Genomic DNA, 13988 nt, shown 5'->3' on the forward strand with positions numbered 1-13988 from the left:
ACGGAGCTCCCGTAGCTTTCTCCTTGAATTGTATTCAACATTCTCGGGGAAGAATTGTAGGCGGATGGCTGCCTTCAGTTCTGCCCATGTTTCGAGAGCATCTTCACCGGCCTTGATAGCTTCGTATTTCACCCGCCACCAGAGTTTAGCATCACCCTGAAGATACATGGCAGCAGTTGCTACCTTCTTGGCTTCTTCTAGGCCCCCAACAGCATCAAAATATTGTTCGACATCAAAAATGAAGTTCTCCACTTCCTTGGCATTCCTAGCTCCACTGTATGGCTTTGGCTCAGGAATTTTCAATTTTTGTGTCGCGGAGGTGGGGTTTGCAGCGCCCCCGACCTGGTTTCCACCGCCTCGCAGTAGGCCCTGTAAAGCCGCATTGACAACATTGAGCTTGTCTGTCAAGTCGTCAATAGTTTGTTGCATGGCAGTCACCCTATCTGCCTCTTGTGCCCTGTAAGCTAAATCCTCGGCACGCTCCTGTTGGAGTCCCTCGAATTTGCCAAAAATTTCGGCTGCCTCTGTGGCTGCCGTTTGCCGATCTCCCTCGGAGTCACGACTGATGTTTTCTATGTCAACTTCGGCCTGGAGCACCCTGCGGTCCAGGTCATCCAACCTTTGCCCTAGGCTGGTTCTTAGCTCAGGCACCGTATCCATGATGGGCAGTAATCCGTCAACCGTCTGTTCAAGGGCCGCAATACGGTCCCCATGATTCACCATGGTCAGAAATGGTGGTAATGGCAATGCGTTCCCTCGTCCGATGTCGAGCCTAGGCTCTGATACCAACTGTTACGCGGCGCCTTCCTGAGATTCCTTGGAAGGGCGACGTAAGGCTAAGCAACTGATGTCAGTGCAGTTGCTGTCCGCCAACTGAGGTCCCCTCCGTACGCTAGACTAGATTGTCAGTGCCGTACGGGAAAACCAATGTCAAGAGAAATTGAGAGAACAGGAATGAGAATTGAGAATGAAAGAAAGCTTGATTGCATTAATGGAAGCTATTACAGAAAGGAAATGCGGTGTCGAGGGGGAGAGACACCAGTACAGAGAATTGTTTGCTTGCTAGAAAGTTTTGATTGTTTGGTCCCCCTTAATAATGCTTAAAAAAATAATCCAAAGCTACAAGACTAGACTTGATTAAGCTAGAGAAACATAATGAAATTACATGGAATAAAACTACTCTATATTTACAATGAAAAAGACTTAGTTTGCTATAAGGCAGAAAACAGGGCCGTTGTCGGCAGCATAGTCTTTGGCATCAGGATCTGCGCGCGCGGCATTGTCTGCGCGCGCGGCGCTGTTGGCATCTGCCTGCGGTTGGGCGCTGGCGAGGGATATCGGTGGGGCGACAGAGGCACATGCGCGCTTGTCACTTGGCGCGACCAAGACCACGGGGCCGTCCGTGGCGCTAGGCATTGGAAGGCTTGCTAGGACGCCACGGGGCGCGCCCAAGGGGTCATGGGGCACGGCTGGAAAGCCGCCCATGACAATACATATGTACATGCAACATTGCATGGAACCTTCGCCAAATGCCTATTCAAAAGGCTAAACCAACCTTTGACCAAACGCGCTTGCATCTGGCATTTACCAATCAGTAGGCAGTCGACAATTCTCCTTCCAGAAAAGCTCAAGCTTCCTTCCTCGTCAAAACCCAACTTTGAGTCCGTTTGGATTTGGTGATTTAAAGTAGCTGATAGACATTAGGTGCTGAAAAATATTTTTAAGTATTGAAATTAATTAAAAAATTAAGCAGTTATGTATTTGGATAAAAATGCTGAAATTAATAATAAGCAGATGAAGAACCGGGTATATGAAGAGTTTTGTTTTAAAAAAAAGTATTTTAGGGATAAAATAATAAATATTTTGATCAAACTTAAAGTGCTTATAAACTGAAATTTAATAAGTTGGGGAGATCAACTTATGACTTTTGACTTATTTTTGGCTTATAAGCACTTAAATTATAAGCACTTTTAATTTTATCAAACGTGTAGATAAGCCAAAAAATACTTATAAACCAGTTTGACCCAATTAGCCAAACACCCTCTTTTTCTACTCTCTCTCTCTCTGCCTTTATCCCCTCAATTTCATGCATGTCTTTTGATTTAGAAAGCTAAGCAAGTAACCCTATATATCTATTCCTTTCAAGTCAATTAGAAAAACAATTAATTCCAGGAGTCTCAGAAATTTCACCTTTGATATCTCTTGTATTGATTCTTCATGGATATGGTGTCGTATGCTCACAGAGATGCAACGGCACAGAGACTATCAAGAACTAAGTTCCACGAGGAAAGCACGGCAAACAACTTACACGAAAAACCAAAAATTCCCCTTTTACCCTCCTCCTACTCCGACGATGAATTTCCCTACCCGTTTGGCGAATTGGATGTGGACTTGACAGAATCGGAGCTCCGGGAAACCGCGTACGAGATCCTGGTCGGAGCTTGCCGTAGCTCCACCTCCGGCAGGCCGTTGAAGTTTGTTTCCAGTTCTGAGAGATCGTCATCGTCGTCGATGATGTCATTGTCGCCGTCGTTTCAGAGGTCGGTGACGTCGACGGCGGCGAGTAAGGTGAAGAAGGCGCTTGGAATGAAGTCGAGGAAGAAGAATTCGGACTCAGTAGTGAGTGGGAATAAAAAGGGTTCTACGACTGTGGGTGAGTTGATGAGGGTCCAAATGAGGGTTTCGGAGACCACTGATTCTAGGGTCCGACGAGCCTTTTTAAGAGTAGCTGCTGGCCAGGTTTTTGTTCATCTTTTCTTTGCTGATAAAATTTTATTTGACACACTTTCCTTCTTGTACTCATCCGTTTCAAATTAGATAAGTTACTTTTCTTTTTAGTCTATTCCAAAATAAATGACACATTTTAAATTCTTCATTTTACCCGTATTATCATTACTTTTATAATCACACAAGTGTCATTCCCCACAAAGTTTTACCCTTTAGCTTTTAATGACACAAGTTTCAAAATCCTTTTTTTCCTTAAAGTGGGTGCCTAGTCAAACTACCTCATCTAAATTGAAACGGAGGGAGTAGTATGTAGGGGTGTCAATGGTTCGGTTCGGTCGGTTATTTTACAAAATTTGTACCATACCAATTTTTCGGTTATTCTATTATATATAACCAAAATGAGACTTTTCGAAACCGTCTCAATCATGTCGGTTTCTCTTCGGTATCGGTACGGTTCGATTAATTTTCGGTATTTTTTTAATATCATGTAAAATTCACCAGTAGAAGTAGAATTGCAATAACGTACGTTCTTTTATAGGACTTAACAAAACTCTCTAGACATTTTTATTGTTTAAAGGGTGAAATTTAAAAAAAAATATGGCTATAGTATAGATCCATCGACTATTCTACAACAGCGTAAAAGAAATCAAACAAAGACAAAGAAAATATTAATCACACGAGTTAAAAGATATACCAAGTTGGGACTCAAGAATTTTAAGTCTATAGAAGATTAAATATTCAAAAAAATAAATCTAAATTATATGAAAGGAAACATATTCAATACATTATAGTTTGCTACTCATAATTGCTAGAATACTTTGTGTCTTGCTAATGAAGATACTTGAAATAACTTGGTTTAAGTAGAAGTAGCATAATAGGTTTTAGGAATTAGTATTTTGAGTTTAATTACTTGTTGGCTTATAATAGTTTTCATAATTCCAAGGCTCAAAGAAAATTTAATGCATTATTATTTTTAAACTTACTAAATAAATATATTTTCTACATGTAAAATTTATTCGGTACAGTTCGGTTTTTTTTTTTTATAAAATAAAAAACCTACCCTAATTATCGGTGCGATTATAAATTTATATAAAAACCTACGGTTTCTTAAAAAGAAACCTAAAAATCGGTTCGGTGCGGTACGGTTCGGTCGGTTTGGTCGGTTTTCGAATATCCATTGACACCCCTAGTAGTATGTTTAGAAAAGAATGACACACTTCTACATTTGGAAACAATTAACTTTACACTTTCAGTTTTACCCTTAATGAAACTTTTAATTAATTGAGCACCCCAGGGCTTATGGTTCAACAAAGCCGGATGTATGGTAGGCACACGATAGAATGCTGAGCCTAGTATTTAAGTGGAGAAAGGGAGATGAGGGGGCTCATTGTCCACGGAGTTTCAAAGCTGGAAACTTCTTGGTCAACAAAAAAGGAATAAAACGATTAATTTGCAGCAACTGAACTGTACGAGTGATTTCAGATTTTAAGCAGGTCCTTCTTGATAGAATTGATGTTCTTTTGTCCATCGTTTCCGGTATAATCACATGACGGCAAGATTTGTTTTTTCTTAATCACTAATATATCCGTTTAAAAGATGGCCAACAAGTTTATTGATGTCTTTCAGAAACCACATTTTTGGTTTCCTTGGTTATAATTGATAGGTTAAGAATCACAGAACGAATGATTCTTATGGGCAGTACGATGAGTATGTGTAGCGCTTGACGAAAAAGCGGTAAAGAAAATACAAGAAGAGTCTTAAAAAGGATTTTTCATTGACAAAAGATGGAAATTAAACTAATTCCTTATATATTAGTACTAAATTCCTCCGGACAAGTGTACTGATCCAATCATAAATCAACACCCTAGTACTATTTCCCAACGGATAAAAAGCTGGCAAGACAAGTATCATTATAAAGGGCTAGGCCATACTTTTTTAGGTAAGCATAATAGCTAAAAACCTAAGGGACAAATGATAATATGAAACTATTCTTATTTCTGGATTTGGGCCCAACTCCATTGACCTTTCTCTTCATTTCGTCTTCATTCATTTCAAGCTGAGCGGATAGTCCGTTCCGCTACTTCCCGCCCCCTTTGAGAATGTTGACAATCAAGGTTGAAATTTTGAAAATTGAGAAGTGAGGAAGGAATAATCCTCCCAAGTAGCATCCTCCGAAGCTAAGTTGGTCCACTGAACCAGCACTTGGGTTACCACCCGAGCTGCCGGCTTGGCACAAAAGTTGATCATTTGGTTTGCTCAAGGGCGAATCTTTTGCTGGAAAAATATTTGGCCCAAGCTTCTTTTTCAGTTGGGACACGTAAAAGACCAGATGAATTTGGGATTCACTGGGAAGCTGGAGCTCATATGCCAGTGGACTAATCTTCTTGACTACATGGTAAGGTCCATAGAATTTAGAGGCTAATTTCAGATTCTTCCTTAATGCAACTGATGTTTGCCTGCAGGGCTGTAGTTTGATGAAAACCATATCCCCTACCTCAAAAACCCTCTCACTCCTTTTACTATCTGCATATTGTTTCATTCGAAGCTGAGCCTTGACCAGATTCTCCTTTAATTGCTTGTTCACCATTTGTCTTTGCTTTAGCATTTGATCAACTGTTCCCACGTTAGATTGTGTGGCTGAGGAGGTTCATATCCATAGAGAGCCTGAAATATGGTCATACCAATTGCCAATTGAAAACTGGAATTATACCAAAATTCTGTTTGGCCTGTCATGCACCTTAGATAGGACTCAAGGCATCTGTTTAATCTCTTTGTTTGCCTATCCGTTTAGGGGTGATATGCTGAACTTAATTTGAGTTGTACCTGCATGCTTTTAAAAAGCTCTTGCCAAAAGAGACTTACAAAAATGGGATCTTTGTCCAACACTATAGAGCAGGGCATTCCATGTAGTTTGCACACAAAATCTAGGAAGGCTTGAGCTAGTTGAGTAGCATTGTAAGGATGAGACAAAGCTATGAAGTGAGCCTACATAGTATATCAGTCTACCACCAACAAAGTAATATCTTTTCCTTGTGACTTTGGTAGACCCTCAATGATGTCCATGGATATGTGCTCCCAAGCCCTTCTGGAAATGGTAATGGTTGCAAAAATTGGGGGTAAGCCACATTTTCATCTTTGTTTCTTTGACAAATTTCGCATTCTTGTACAATGGTCTTCACATCCTTAAATCATTTTTGGCCAATAAAAAATGGATTTTAACTTTTGATATGTTGCGTGTATACCTAAATGTCCTCCCTAGGCTGATGAATGCATGTCGTGAACCAGTTTGTTCCTGAGGTTCTTTTGATTTCCAATCCAAACCTTCCCTTGAAATCTCAGCAATCCCAACTGGAATGTGACTTCAGATACTACTTTTGGATCTATAGATAGCTTGGTGATTAGTTCCTGGCCTCACTATCTCTTTCGTAGCTTTCATGGACTTCCTGGGCCCATTTGGGGTGGGTCACACTGAGACCCAAACATTCTAAGTCTGGTTGAACCACTTTGGTTCCTCCCCCTTCTAGACAATGCATCAACTATAATGTTTCTTTCCCCTGCCTATAATGTATTTCATAACTGAATCCCATCAATTTCGTTACCCATTGTGTTGTAATGATGTGTGATACGTTGGTCTCTTAGGAATTTTAGACTCAAATGGTCTGTCTGGATCTCAAAGTGGTTGGGCGGGAGATATAGTGGCCATTTCTCAACGGCCAGAAGAAGAGCTATGAGCTCTTTCTCATATGTTGACATGCCTAAGTGCTTTGGGCTCAAGGCTTGGCTCAAAAAAGCGATGAGACTATTGTGCTGAGAAAGCACTGCCCCGACGCCTAGTCCACTGGCGTCGACTTCAACAACAAATAGCTCCGTAAAATTTGGCAGAGCTAATACCGATGCTTGAGTCATGGCCCAGCCTTAGTAGCAACATCGTTCCACACGAAACCTCCCTTTTAAATAAGAATGTTAAGGGCTTGCTAATCACAATGTAATTTTAAATGAAGCGTCGGTAATAACCTGTTAAGCTAGGGAACCCTCATAGACCCTTAATGCAAACAGGTTTAGACCACTTTGAACGCTTAGCAAACAGCTGATGCTCAATTAACAACTTAAACACCATGCTATGTGTTCTAGATGTTCTCCTAATGAAGCACTGTAGACCAAGTTATCGACAAAAAAGGACCAAAACAAACTTTCTTAAATATGGGCCAAAAACGTGGTGCATTAGGGCCTGAAAGCTAGTTGGTGCCTTTGTAAGCCCAAACGACATAACAGTGTACTCCCACCGCCCATGATGCGTCTTAAAAGCTGTTTTGTGTTCATGAGCCGCCTTCATCCTTATTTGATGATACCCCGATCTTAGGTCCAATTTAGAATAAATTTGAGCTCAATTTAGCTTATCAAACAAATCTTCCATCACGGGAATCGGGTACTTGTTTTTAATTGTGGTATCATTGAGCCTCCTATTTTATACACATACTCCAAGATGAATCCTTCTTTTTATCGAGGATAACTGGAGATGCAAAGGGAGATGAAGTTACTGTCCCTGCTTCCAGCATTTCACGGATACTCTTTTCTATTACGTCTTTCTGCTCGTGTGAACGACCTTAGCTCAGTTGGTAGAGCGGAGGACTGTAGATCCTTAGGTCACTGGTTCGAATCCGGTAGGTCGGACTTCTTTGTCTTTCGGAAACAACCTCTCTACCTTCATATAGTAGGAGTAAGGTCTGCATACACACTATAATTTCACTCGGTTTTTTGTTGTTGTTGTTGTCTTTCTGCTCGTGTGAATACCTATAGGGTCTTTGATTAACAGGTTTAGAACCTGGTAATAGCTCAATTGCATGATCACATGTTTTATTTGGGGGGGGGGGGGGAGTGGTTGGTTCACTAAACACCAAATTAAACTCCTTCAAGATTTTTCCACTTGGGCTGGAATTTGTTCACTGTTGGCCCCCTCCCGATTCTAGTTGACAAGTTTGGGCCACCCAATTACATTCTCCTTGGCATAATAAACCTGCAATCAGCTTGGTATCGTTATGGCCCAATCCAATGAATCATGATAACTTACCAAGGTTACCATTCTTGTGCCTCTCATGAAAGTGACACTACGGGGCCTGGTATGCAAGTTTATAGGTGCCATCAAGTCAATCCAGTCCATGCCGAGCAACAAATCACATCCAGCAACCTTCATCACACGAAATTCTAATTTGAAACCCTCTCCTTGCATCTGCCATCCAACCTTACAGCATATGGCAGTGGTAACCTAGACTTCTCCATTGGCAACCCGCAATCTCTTAGGTCTGACCAATTTTTGCACATCCAATTGTAACAAAGCTGCTAATTGTGGATCAATAAAACTTTGGGTGGCTCCACAGTCCACAAGCACCACAATTGGTTCACTTTTCAAAAGCCCCGCAAATTTTAATGGTATTTGGGCTTCAGCACGGGCCCTCCATCACACTAATCACCGCTTCCTCCTCTTCCCCGTTATTTTCTACTTGCGCAAACTCATTCTTTTAACTCCTGAACTTTTCCCTTCCTCTACTATAGTCTCACCCTCACTGTCTTCCAATGTTTAAAGGGCCTTGGTTTTGCATTTATGCCTCGGAGCCCATTTTTCATGACAGCTATAACATAGCTTTTTATCTCTTAGGGTTCCCAAAGAGGGTGTTTTATTCAAGTTTAATGGACTTGGGGCCACATATGGTGTAATAGCTTTAATGTTTTGGCTGGCTTTGGGCTTGGGGTCAAAGTAGTCCTGGGTCGGGTAGTGGAAATTCTTGGGCCTTGGACATTTTTATAAATGGCTGATAGTGTATTCTCATGGAGCTTAGGCACCTCCATAGCGTCTGTCAATGTGGATTAGAAGCTCGAACCATGGAATGTAGGTCAGATTTTACTCCACCCACAAAAGAATAAACAAAGTATGCTTCATTTAATGGGGGATTAATCAGCAACAGGTAAAAACGAAGTTTTTCAAATTTGTTAAAATAACTTTCACATCAGGCCACTGTTGCAGCCTATTAAAATCAATGACAATATCCATGGGCCTTATATTGCCATACCTACGACATACGTCCAAACAAAAAGTCTCCCAAGCAATTGCTCCACCATGCTCCATCATATAAACATGAAACCAGGTGTCCATTTTCTCCATGATGTGCACATCGACATAACTCATCTTTTCGTCTGTCGATACTTGATAAAGCTCAAAAACAATTAAAAATTTCGCACCTTCCGATCCAACCCCTTGGGTTTTTACAGTCAAGCTTAGGGCCCGCACGGTTTTGTATTTCGGGCCACGTCACCTCGAGCCCCAAAAGCGCGCGTACCATATGAACTTGTGTCATGACTTATAAAGCTCTTCATTTTCTCTCCATTTTCAATGTGGGATTCGCCTAATGTGACATGTGCACCCTTTTTCAGGAGCTTGCTAACCTAGAAACCTGGCAGTCCTGCTTGACCTGCCCTCAGTCATGGGCATCACACTAGATGGGCCTCACCTTCATTACTTGATGGTTTTGTTTATCTGAAGTGGGAAATTCATTGACATGGATTGGTTGAAAAATGGGATTCATTGAAAATGTGTTGCTAAATGAGTTTGATACACATTTATAGATAAAAATAGTACTGGAATGTTCTTTAAACTGCACCTTAATGGTTAGATTGTTTCTTGTACTTTCCAGCTTGGAAGACGTCTCGAGTCAATGGTTCTACCACTGGAGCTCTTGCAGCAGTTCAAAACCTCAGATTTTCCAAATCCACAAGAATATGAAGTATGGCAGAGGAGAAACTTGAAACTACTTGAGGCTGGACTTGTCTTGCATCCATACTTGCCTCTGGATGAGACAGACACACGTCCTAGACAGCTTCAGCATATTATACATGGGGCTCTGGTAAAACCCATGGATACGGGGAAGCACAGTGAATCAATGCAAGTACTCAGGAATCTTGCGACATCCCTCGCCTGCAGATCATTTGATGGGTCGAGTCCCGACATATGCCATTGGGCAGATGGCACTCCATTGAATATCCTACTCTACCAAATATTGCTTGAAGCTTGTTTTGATGTGAACGATCAGACCTCTGTTATTGAAGAAGTTGATGAGGTCTTAGAAATCATAAAAAAGACTTGGGTAATACTTGATATAGACCAGATATTCCATAATATTTGCTTTTCATGGGTTTTATTTCATCGATATGTTTCAACCAGCCAAGTTGAAAATGACCTGCTATTTGCCGCTGATAATCTGTTATCGGAGGTAGCAAATGATGCCAAGGCAGTAAAACACCCAAGTTGCTCTCAGACCTTGAGTTCTCTGCTTGACTTGATCCTAGGTTGGGCTGAGAAAAGGCTGCTTGCATACCATGACAGCTTTTACAGGGACAATGTTGATATCATGCAAAGTCTTCTCTCTATGGGTTTATCAGCTACCAAAATTTTGGTCGAACACAATCCGCGCAACTATCAGAAGAAGAAGAAAGAGGTTGATGTTGAATTTAGCAGCGTTGATACTTACATCAGGGCTTCGATGCTCAGGGCCTTTTCTCAGGCAAGTTGGTCTTTGCAGTTTAGTTAACCTCACCATGTAGTACAAGCATCATATCGAGAACTCCAATTTGCATTTTTAATTTAAGGGGGAGTTCAGTGTTTTCTTGCCCTCTTTCTCAGGAATCTAGAATGACGCCGTTGGTACTTTATCTATATTTCTCATCTCAGATACCCCCCGACTTGAAGTGAGAGTTTTTTCCACTCGCACAGAAAGTACTTCCTGGTAGTGTAGAGCTTCATAATGATACTGATAATCTACTTTTTCGTGCTGAATGTATTTCACTCTCCTCTTCACAGATTGCAAATTAAAACTATCTTCTGTCCCCTGAAATGCATTTGAATCTTTCTAGCTTTAGTTTTCCCTGGCATTTTCGAACTTTTTCCATTTATTTCTGGAGTTTATTTAATCCTTCTAACTTTCATGATTTGGTCTAAGTTAATTCTTGCTCCATTGATGGAAAAAGTGACTAACTCGGCCTACTCTGCCTAAAGACAGGAAAAGGAGAGGTTGATATCAAGCAGAAAGTCCTCTAAAAAACAGCAGAGTTCACTTCCCATCCTTTCCATCCTGGCCCAAAATGTTACTGATCTGGCTTTCAATGAGAAGGAAATATATAGTGCTGTTCTGAAGAGATGGCACCCTATTGCAACTGGTGTAGCTGTTGCTACACTTCATGCTTGCTATGGAAGTGAGCTGAAGAAATTTGTTTCGGGGATAAGTGAGTTGACTCCAGATGCTCTACAGGTGCTGATAGCAGCTGACAAGCTGGAGAAAGATCTTGTACAGATGGCTGTTGCGGATGCTGTTGACAGTGAAGATGGAGGAAAGTCATTAATTAAAGAGATGACTCCTTATGAAGTTGAAGCTGTGATAGCAAACCTGGTGAAATCATGGATAAGGACTAGAATAGACAGACTTAAGGAATGGGTCAACAGGAATCTGCAACAAGAGGTATGTCTCCTTCTCCTGTTGTTTCTTTATTTTAGTGATCAGTTGCTGGCTTGTACTAATGTCTGGTGCCATGGACCGTCACCATTGTGCTAAACACTCTATCATCATATTCGGCATTAAGAAGCTGAAGGATTTGGGATTACGGTGTTGAAAATATTTCTTTCAGGTTGTGAAATTCTTTTCCTGTAATTCCCTAATGTTTTGACACTACCCCTTGAGTGATAGCACAAAAGGGAAGAGGGCGAGCCCGTTTCCTTCAACAAAAGTATACCCAGTATTATACACCTAATCTGTAATTTGTGTCTTATCTGCTAGTCTAAGATTTTCCTTCAGTCAACTGGTATGCCTGGAAGCTGCCTCTCAATCCAAAAGGGAGAAAATTAATGGGATCTGTCTTCATCTTTGTTTTTGGCTCTCATTGCCTCACCTTCCCCGACCCCCACCCCCCGGGGGGGAGGGAGGGAGTCCCAATTTAACTATTCTAATGGCACCGATTAGCGAATATTTTTGTAAGACCTCTTTATGGGAGCTTGAAATGCGTGGAGGTGATTGTGCTGTTTCTTCCTTTATATGTTGACTTCTTTAATGATGTCTGACCTAAATCTTTACATTGACTACTTGAATCATCTGAAATTAAAGGGCAGCCTGGTGCACAAGGCATCCTGCGAAAGCATGAAATGCGGGATGCCTTGTGCACCGGGCTGCCCTTTATTTCAGATGATTCAAGTAGTCAATGCAAAGATTTAGGCCCAACATCATTAAAGAAGTCAACTTATAAAGGAAGCAACATCGCCTGAAATTGGAAAAGGAAAATGGATATGGTCTGCCCATGCTGCTTGGTCATGCTGTATACAAACCTTAAACACACAGCTAAGTAGTACAACATGACCTGACCTTTTGCCTTCTTTTGTAGGTCTGGAACCCTCATGCAAATAAAGAGCGATTTGCTCCCTCTGGAGTGGAGGTCCTACGCAGCATAGATGAGACTTTCGAAGCATTCTTTTTGTTACCAATACCTATGCATCCAGCTTTACTTCCAGAGTTAATGAATGGCCTTGATGGATGCCTTCAGAACTACATATTGGAGGCTATATCTGGCTGTGGTAAATATTAATTTGGCTGCAAAGTATAATATGGTGTAACAGTTACGTTATAGACCATTAATATCTGGTGTGGTTGCAGGATCTCGAAGTACCTTTGTTCCAACTATGCCTGCTTTGACTAGATGCTCAGCTGGGTCAAAGTTTAGTGTGTTCAGGAAGAAAGAGAGGCCTCCTATGGTTTTGCTTAAGAAATCTCATAATGGGACCACTAATGGAGATGATTCTTTCAGTATACCTCAGTTGTGTGTCCGTATTAATACTTTGCACTGCATACGAAAAGAATTGGATGTGCTAGAGAAAAGGACAATTTCCCAACTGAGGGATAATATATGTGTTCATGATGATAATCTTGTTAATGTGTTGGGCAAAGGTTTTGAGCTGTCAGCAGCTGCTTGTCTGGAAGGGATCCAGCAGCTTTCTGAGGCAATTGCATATAAAGTCATCTTCCATGAGTTGAGTCATGTCTTCTGGGATTACCTGTATGTAGGGGATGTTTCATCATCCCGAATTGAACCTTTCCTGCAGGAGCTGGAGGAAAACCTTGAGATCATATCAGCAACAGTTCATGACAGGGTCCGGACACGTGTAATCACTAAAGTAATGAAAGCCTCTTTTGATGGATTCCTGTTTGTTTTGCTGGCCGGAGGACCTTCTCGTTCTTTTTTACTGGCTGATGCTGCAATTATTGATGAAGATTTGAAGTTCCTAATGGATCTATTCTGGTCGGATGGTGATGGATTGCCAGCTGACCTTATAGACAAGTTTTCAACTACTTTGAAAGGCATTCTTCCTCTTTTCCACACTGATACTGCTATTCTAATTGATCAATTTGAGCATGCAGTTCAAGATAATTTTGCCCCTTCAGCTAAATCCAGACTTCCCTTGCCTCCTACATCAGGTAACTGGAGTCCTACCGAGCCCAGCACCATTATGCGCGTTCTGTGTTATCGAAATGATAAAATGGCAACTAAGTTTCTAAAGAAGAACTACAACTTCCCAAAGAAACTGTAACCGTTCACATGGTTGGAAAATGAGTGAGGTGATGTTAGCTAACTGTAACACTGGATCTTGGATTAGGTTGTTCATATTAGGAAGCTGCGTGATTATTTTGTACAGAATACTTGTGATTTATTGAGCGCATATGACTTGACTGTGAGTAAGTTAACAGAGGAAGACGTCAGTTTGTAAAGTGAGATCTTGAGGATTACTGTCGAGGAGTGAAAGCATATCGTGTCTATGTGAAGATGTGGTACAAAGTTTATCTTATAGACGACTACATTACCAGCTGAATGGATGTCATTCTTGTTCCAAACCTTCTATGTACCTTTCCCTTTCTCCCTGATAGGTAAAATCCTAATGTTTTTTTGGATTTGTAGCTGTATTTTCTTTCTTTTGTGTCTTATTATGTATTCCGAAAAGAAAGGTTTCTTGAGCTTTTACCTATGGAAGTTGAGAGAAACAGTTTGGTTTTGTTCCTGAGATATGCTTAACTGCTTGAAGTGGGTGGTTTGTTTAACCATATATGTTTCTTACTTGAAAACTTGCATTGCCAAAATGACGTTCCCAATTTTAGTATGGCGAACTATGCTCGACAATGCTGCAAAAGTTTTTGGAAGTTCCTGCAAGTGGTCCTTTCTTTTGCATTCCACTTAAG

The 13988-nt window shown here is 41.1% G+C and overlaps 1 protein-coding gene and 1 non-coding gene across 4 annotated transcripts; both read left to right on the forward strand.

The window, feature by feature from the left end:
- Positions 1–2027: 2027 nt before the first annotated feature.
- Positions 2028–13773, forward strand: LOC107765185 (protein unc-13 homolog). 3 transcript variants are annotated; one of them, XM_016583805.2, is made up of 6 exons: positions 2825–5122; positions 5773–5843; positions 9414–10280; positions 10776–11231; positions 12145–12334; positions 12414–13773. In XM_016583805.2, the coding sequence occupies exons 3-6, from the start codon at positions 9435–9437 to the stop codon at positions 13343–13345; spliced, it is 2424 nt and encodes an 807-aa protein (XP_016439291.2). In that variant the 5' UTR covers positions 2825–5122; positions 5773–5843; positions 9414–9434; the 3' UTR covers positions 13346–13773. The 3 variants fall into 3 exon arrangements, with proteins under 3 accessions (XP_016439289.2, XP_016439291.2, XP_016439290.2); XM_016583803.2 differs by lacking the exons at positions 2825–5122; positions 5773–5843 and adding an exon at positions 2028–2739; XM_016583804.2 differs by lacking the exon at positions 5773–5843.
- On the forward strand, positions 7326–7398 carry TRNAY-GUA (transfer RNA tyrosine (anticodon GUA)). The gene has a single exon. It is a non-coding gene; the product is annotated as a tRNA-Tyr (tRNA).
- Positions 13774–13988: the final 215 nt, after the last annotated feature.

This window comes from Nicotiana tabacum, chromosome 11 (genome assembly GCF_000715075.1).
Source record: "Nicotiana tabacum cultivar K326 chromosome 11, ASM71507v2, whole genome shotgun sequence".
NCBI lineage: Eukaryota > Viridiplantae > Streptophyta > Magnoliopsida > Solanales > Solanaceae > Nicotiana > Nicotiana tabacum.

Coding starts and splice junctions, on each gene's coding strand:
- LOC107765185 (XM_016583803.2), top strand. CDS start 2,218: ATGGATATGGTGTCGTATGCTCACAGAGATGCAACGGCACAGAGACTA. Junction 10,281..10,775: donor TGCTCAGGGCCTTTTCTCAG/GCAAGTTGGTCT, acceptor GCCTAAAGACAG/GAAAAGGAGAGGTTGATATC. Junction 12,335..12,413: donor GGAGGCTATATCTGGCTGTG/GTAAATATTAAT, acceptor GTGTGGTTGCAG/GATCTCGAAGTACCTTTGTT.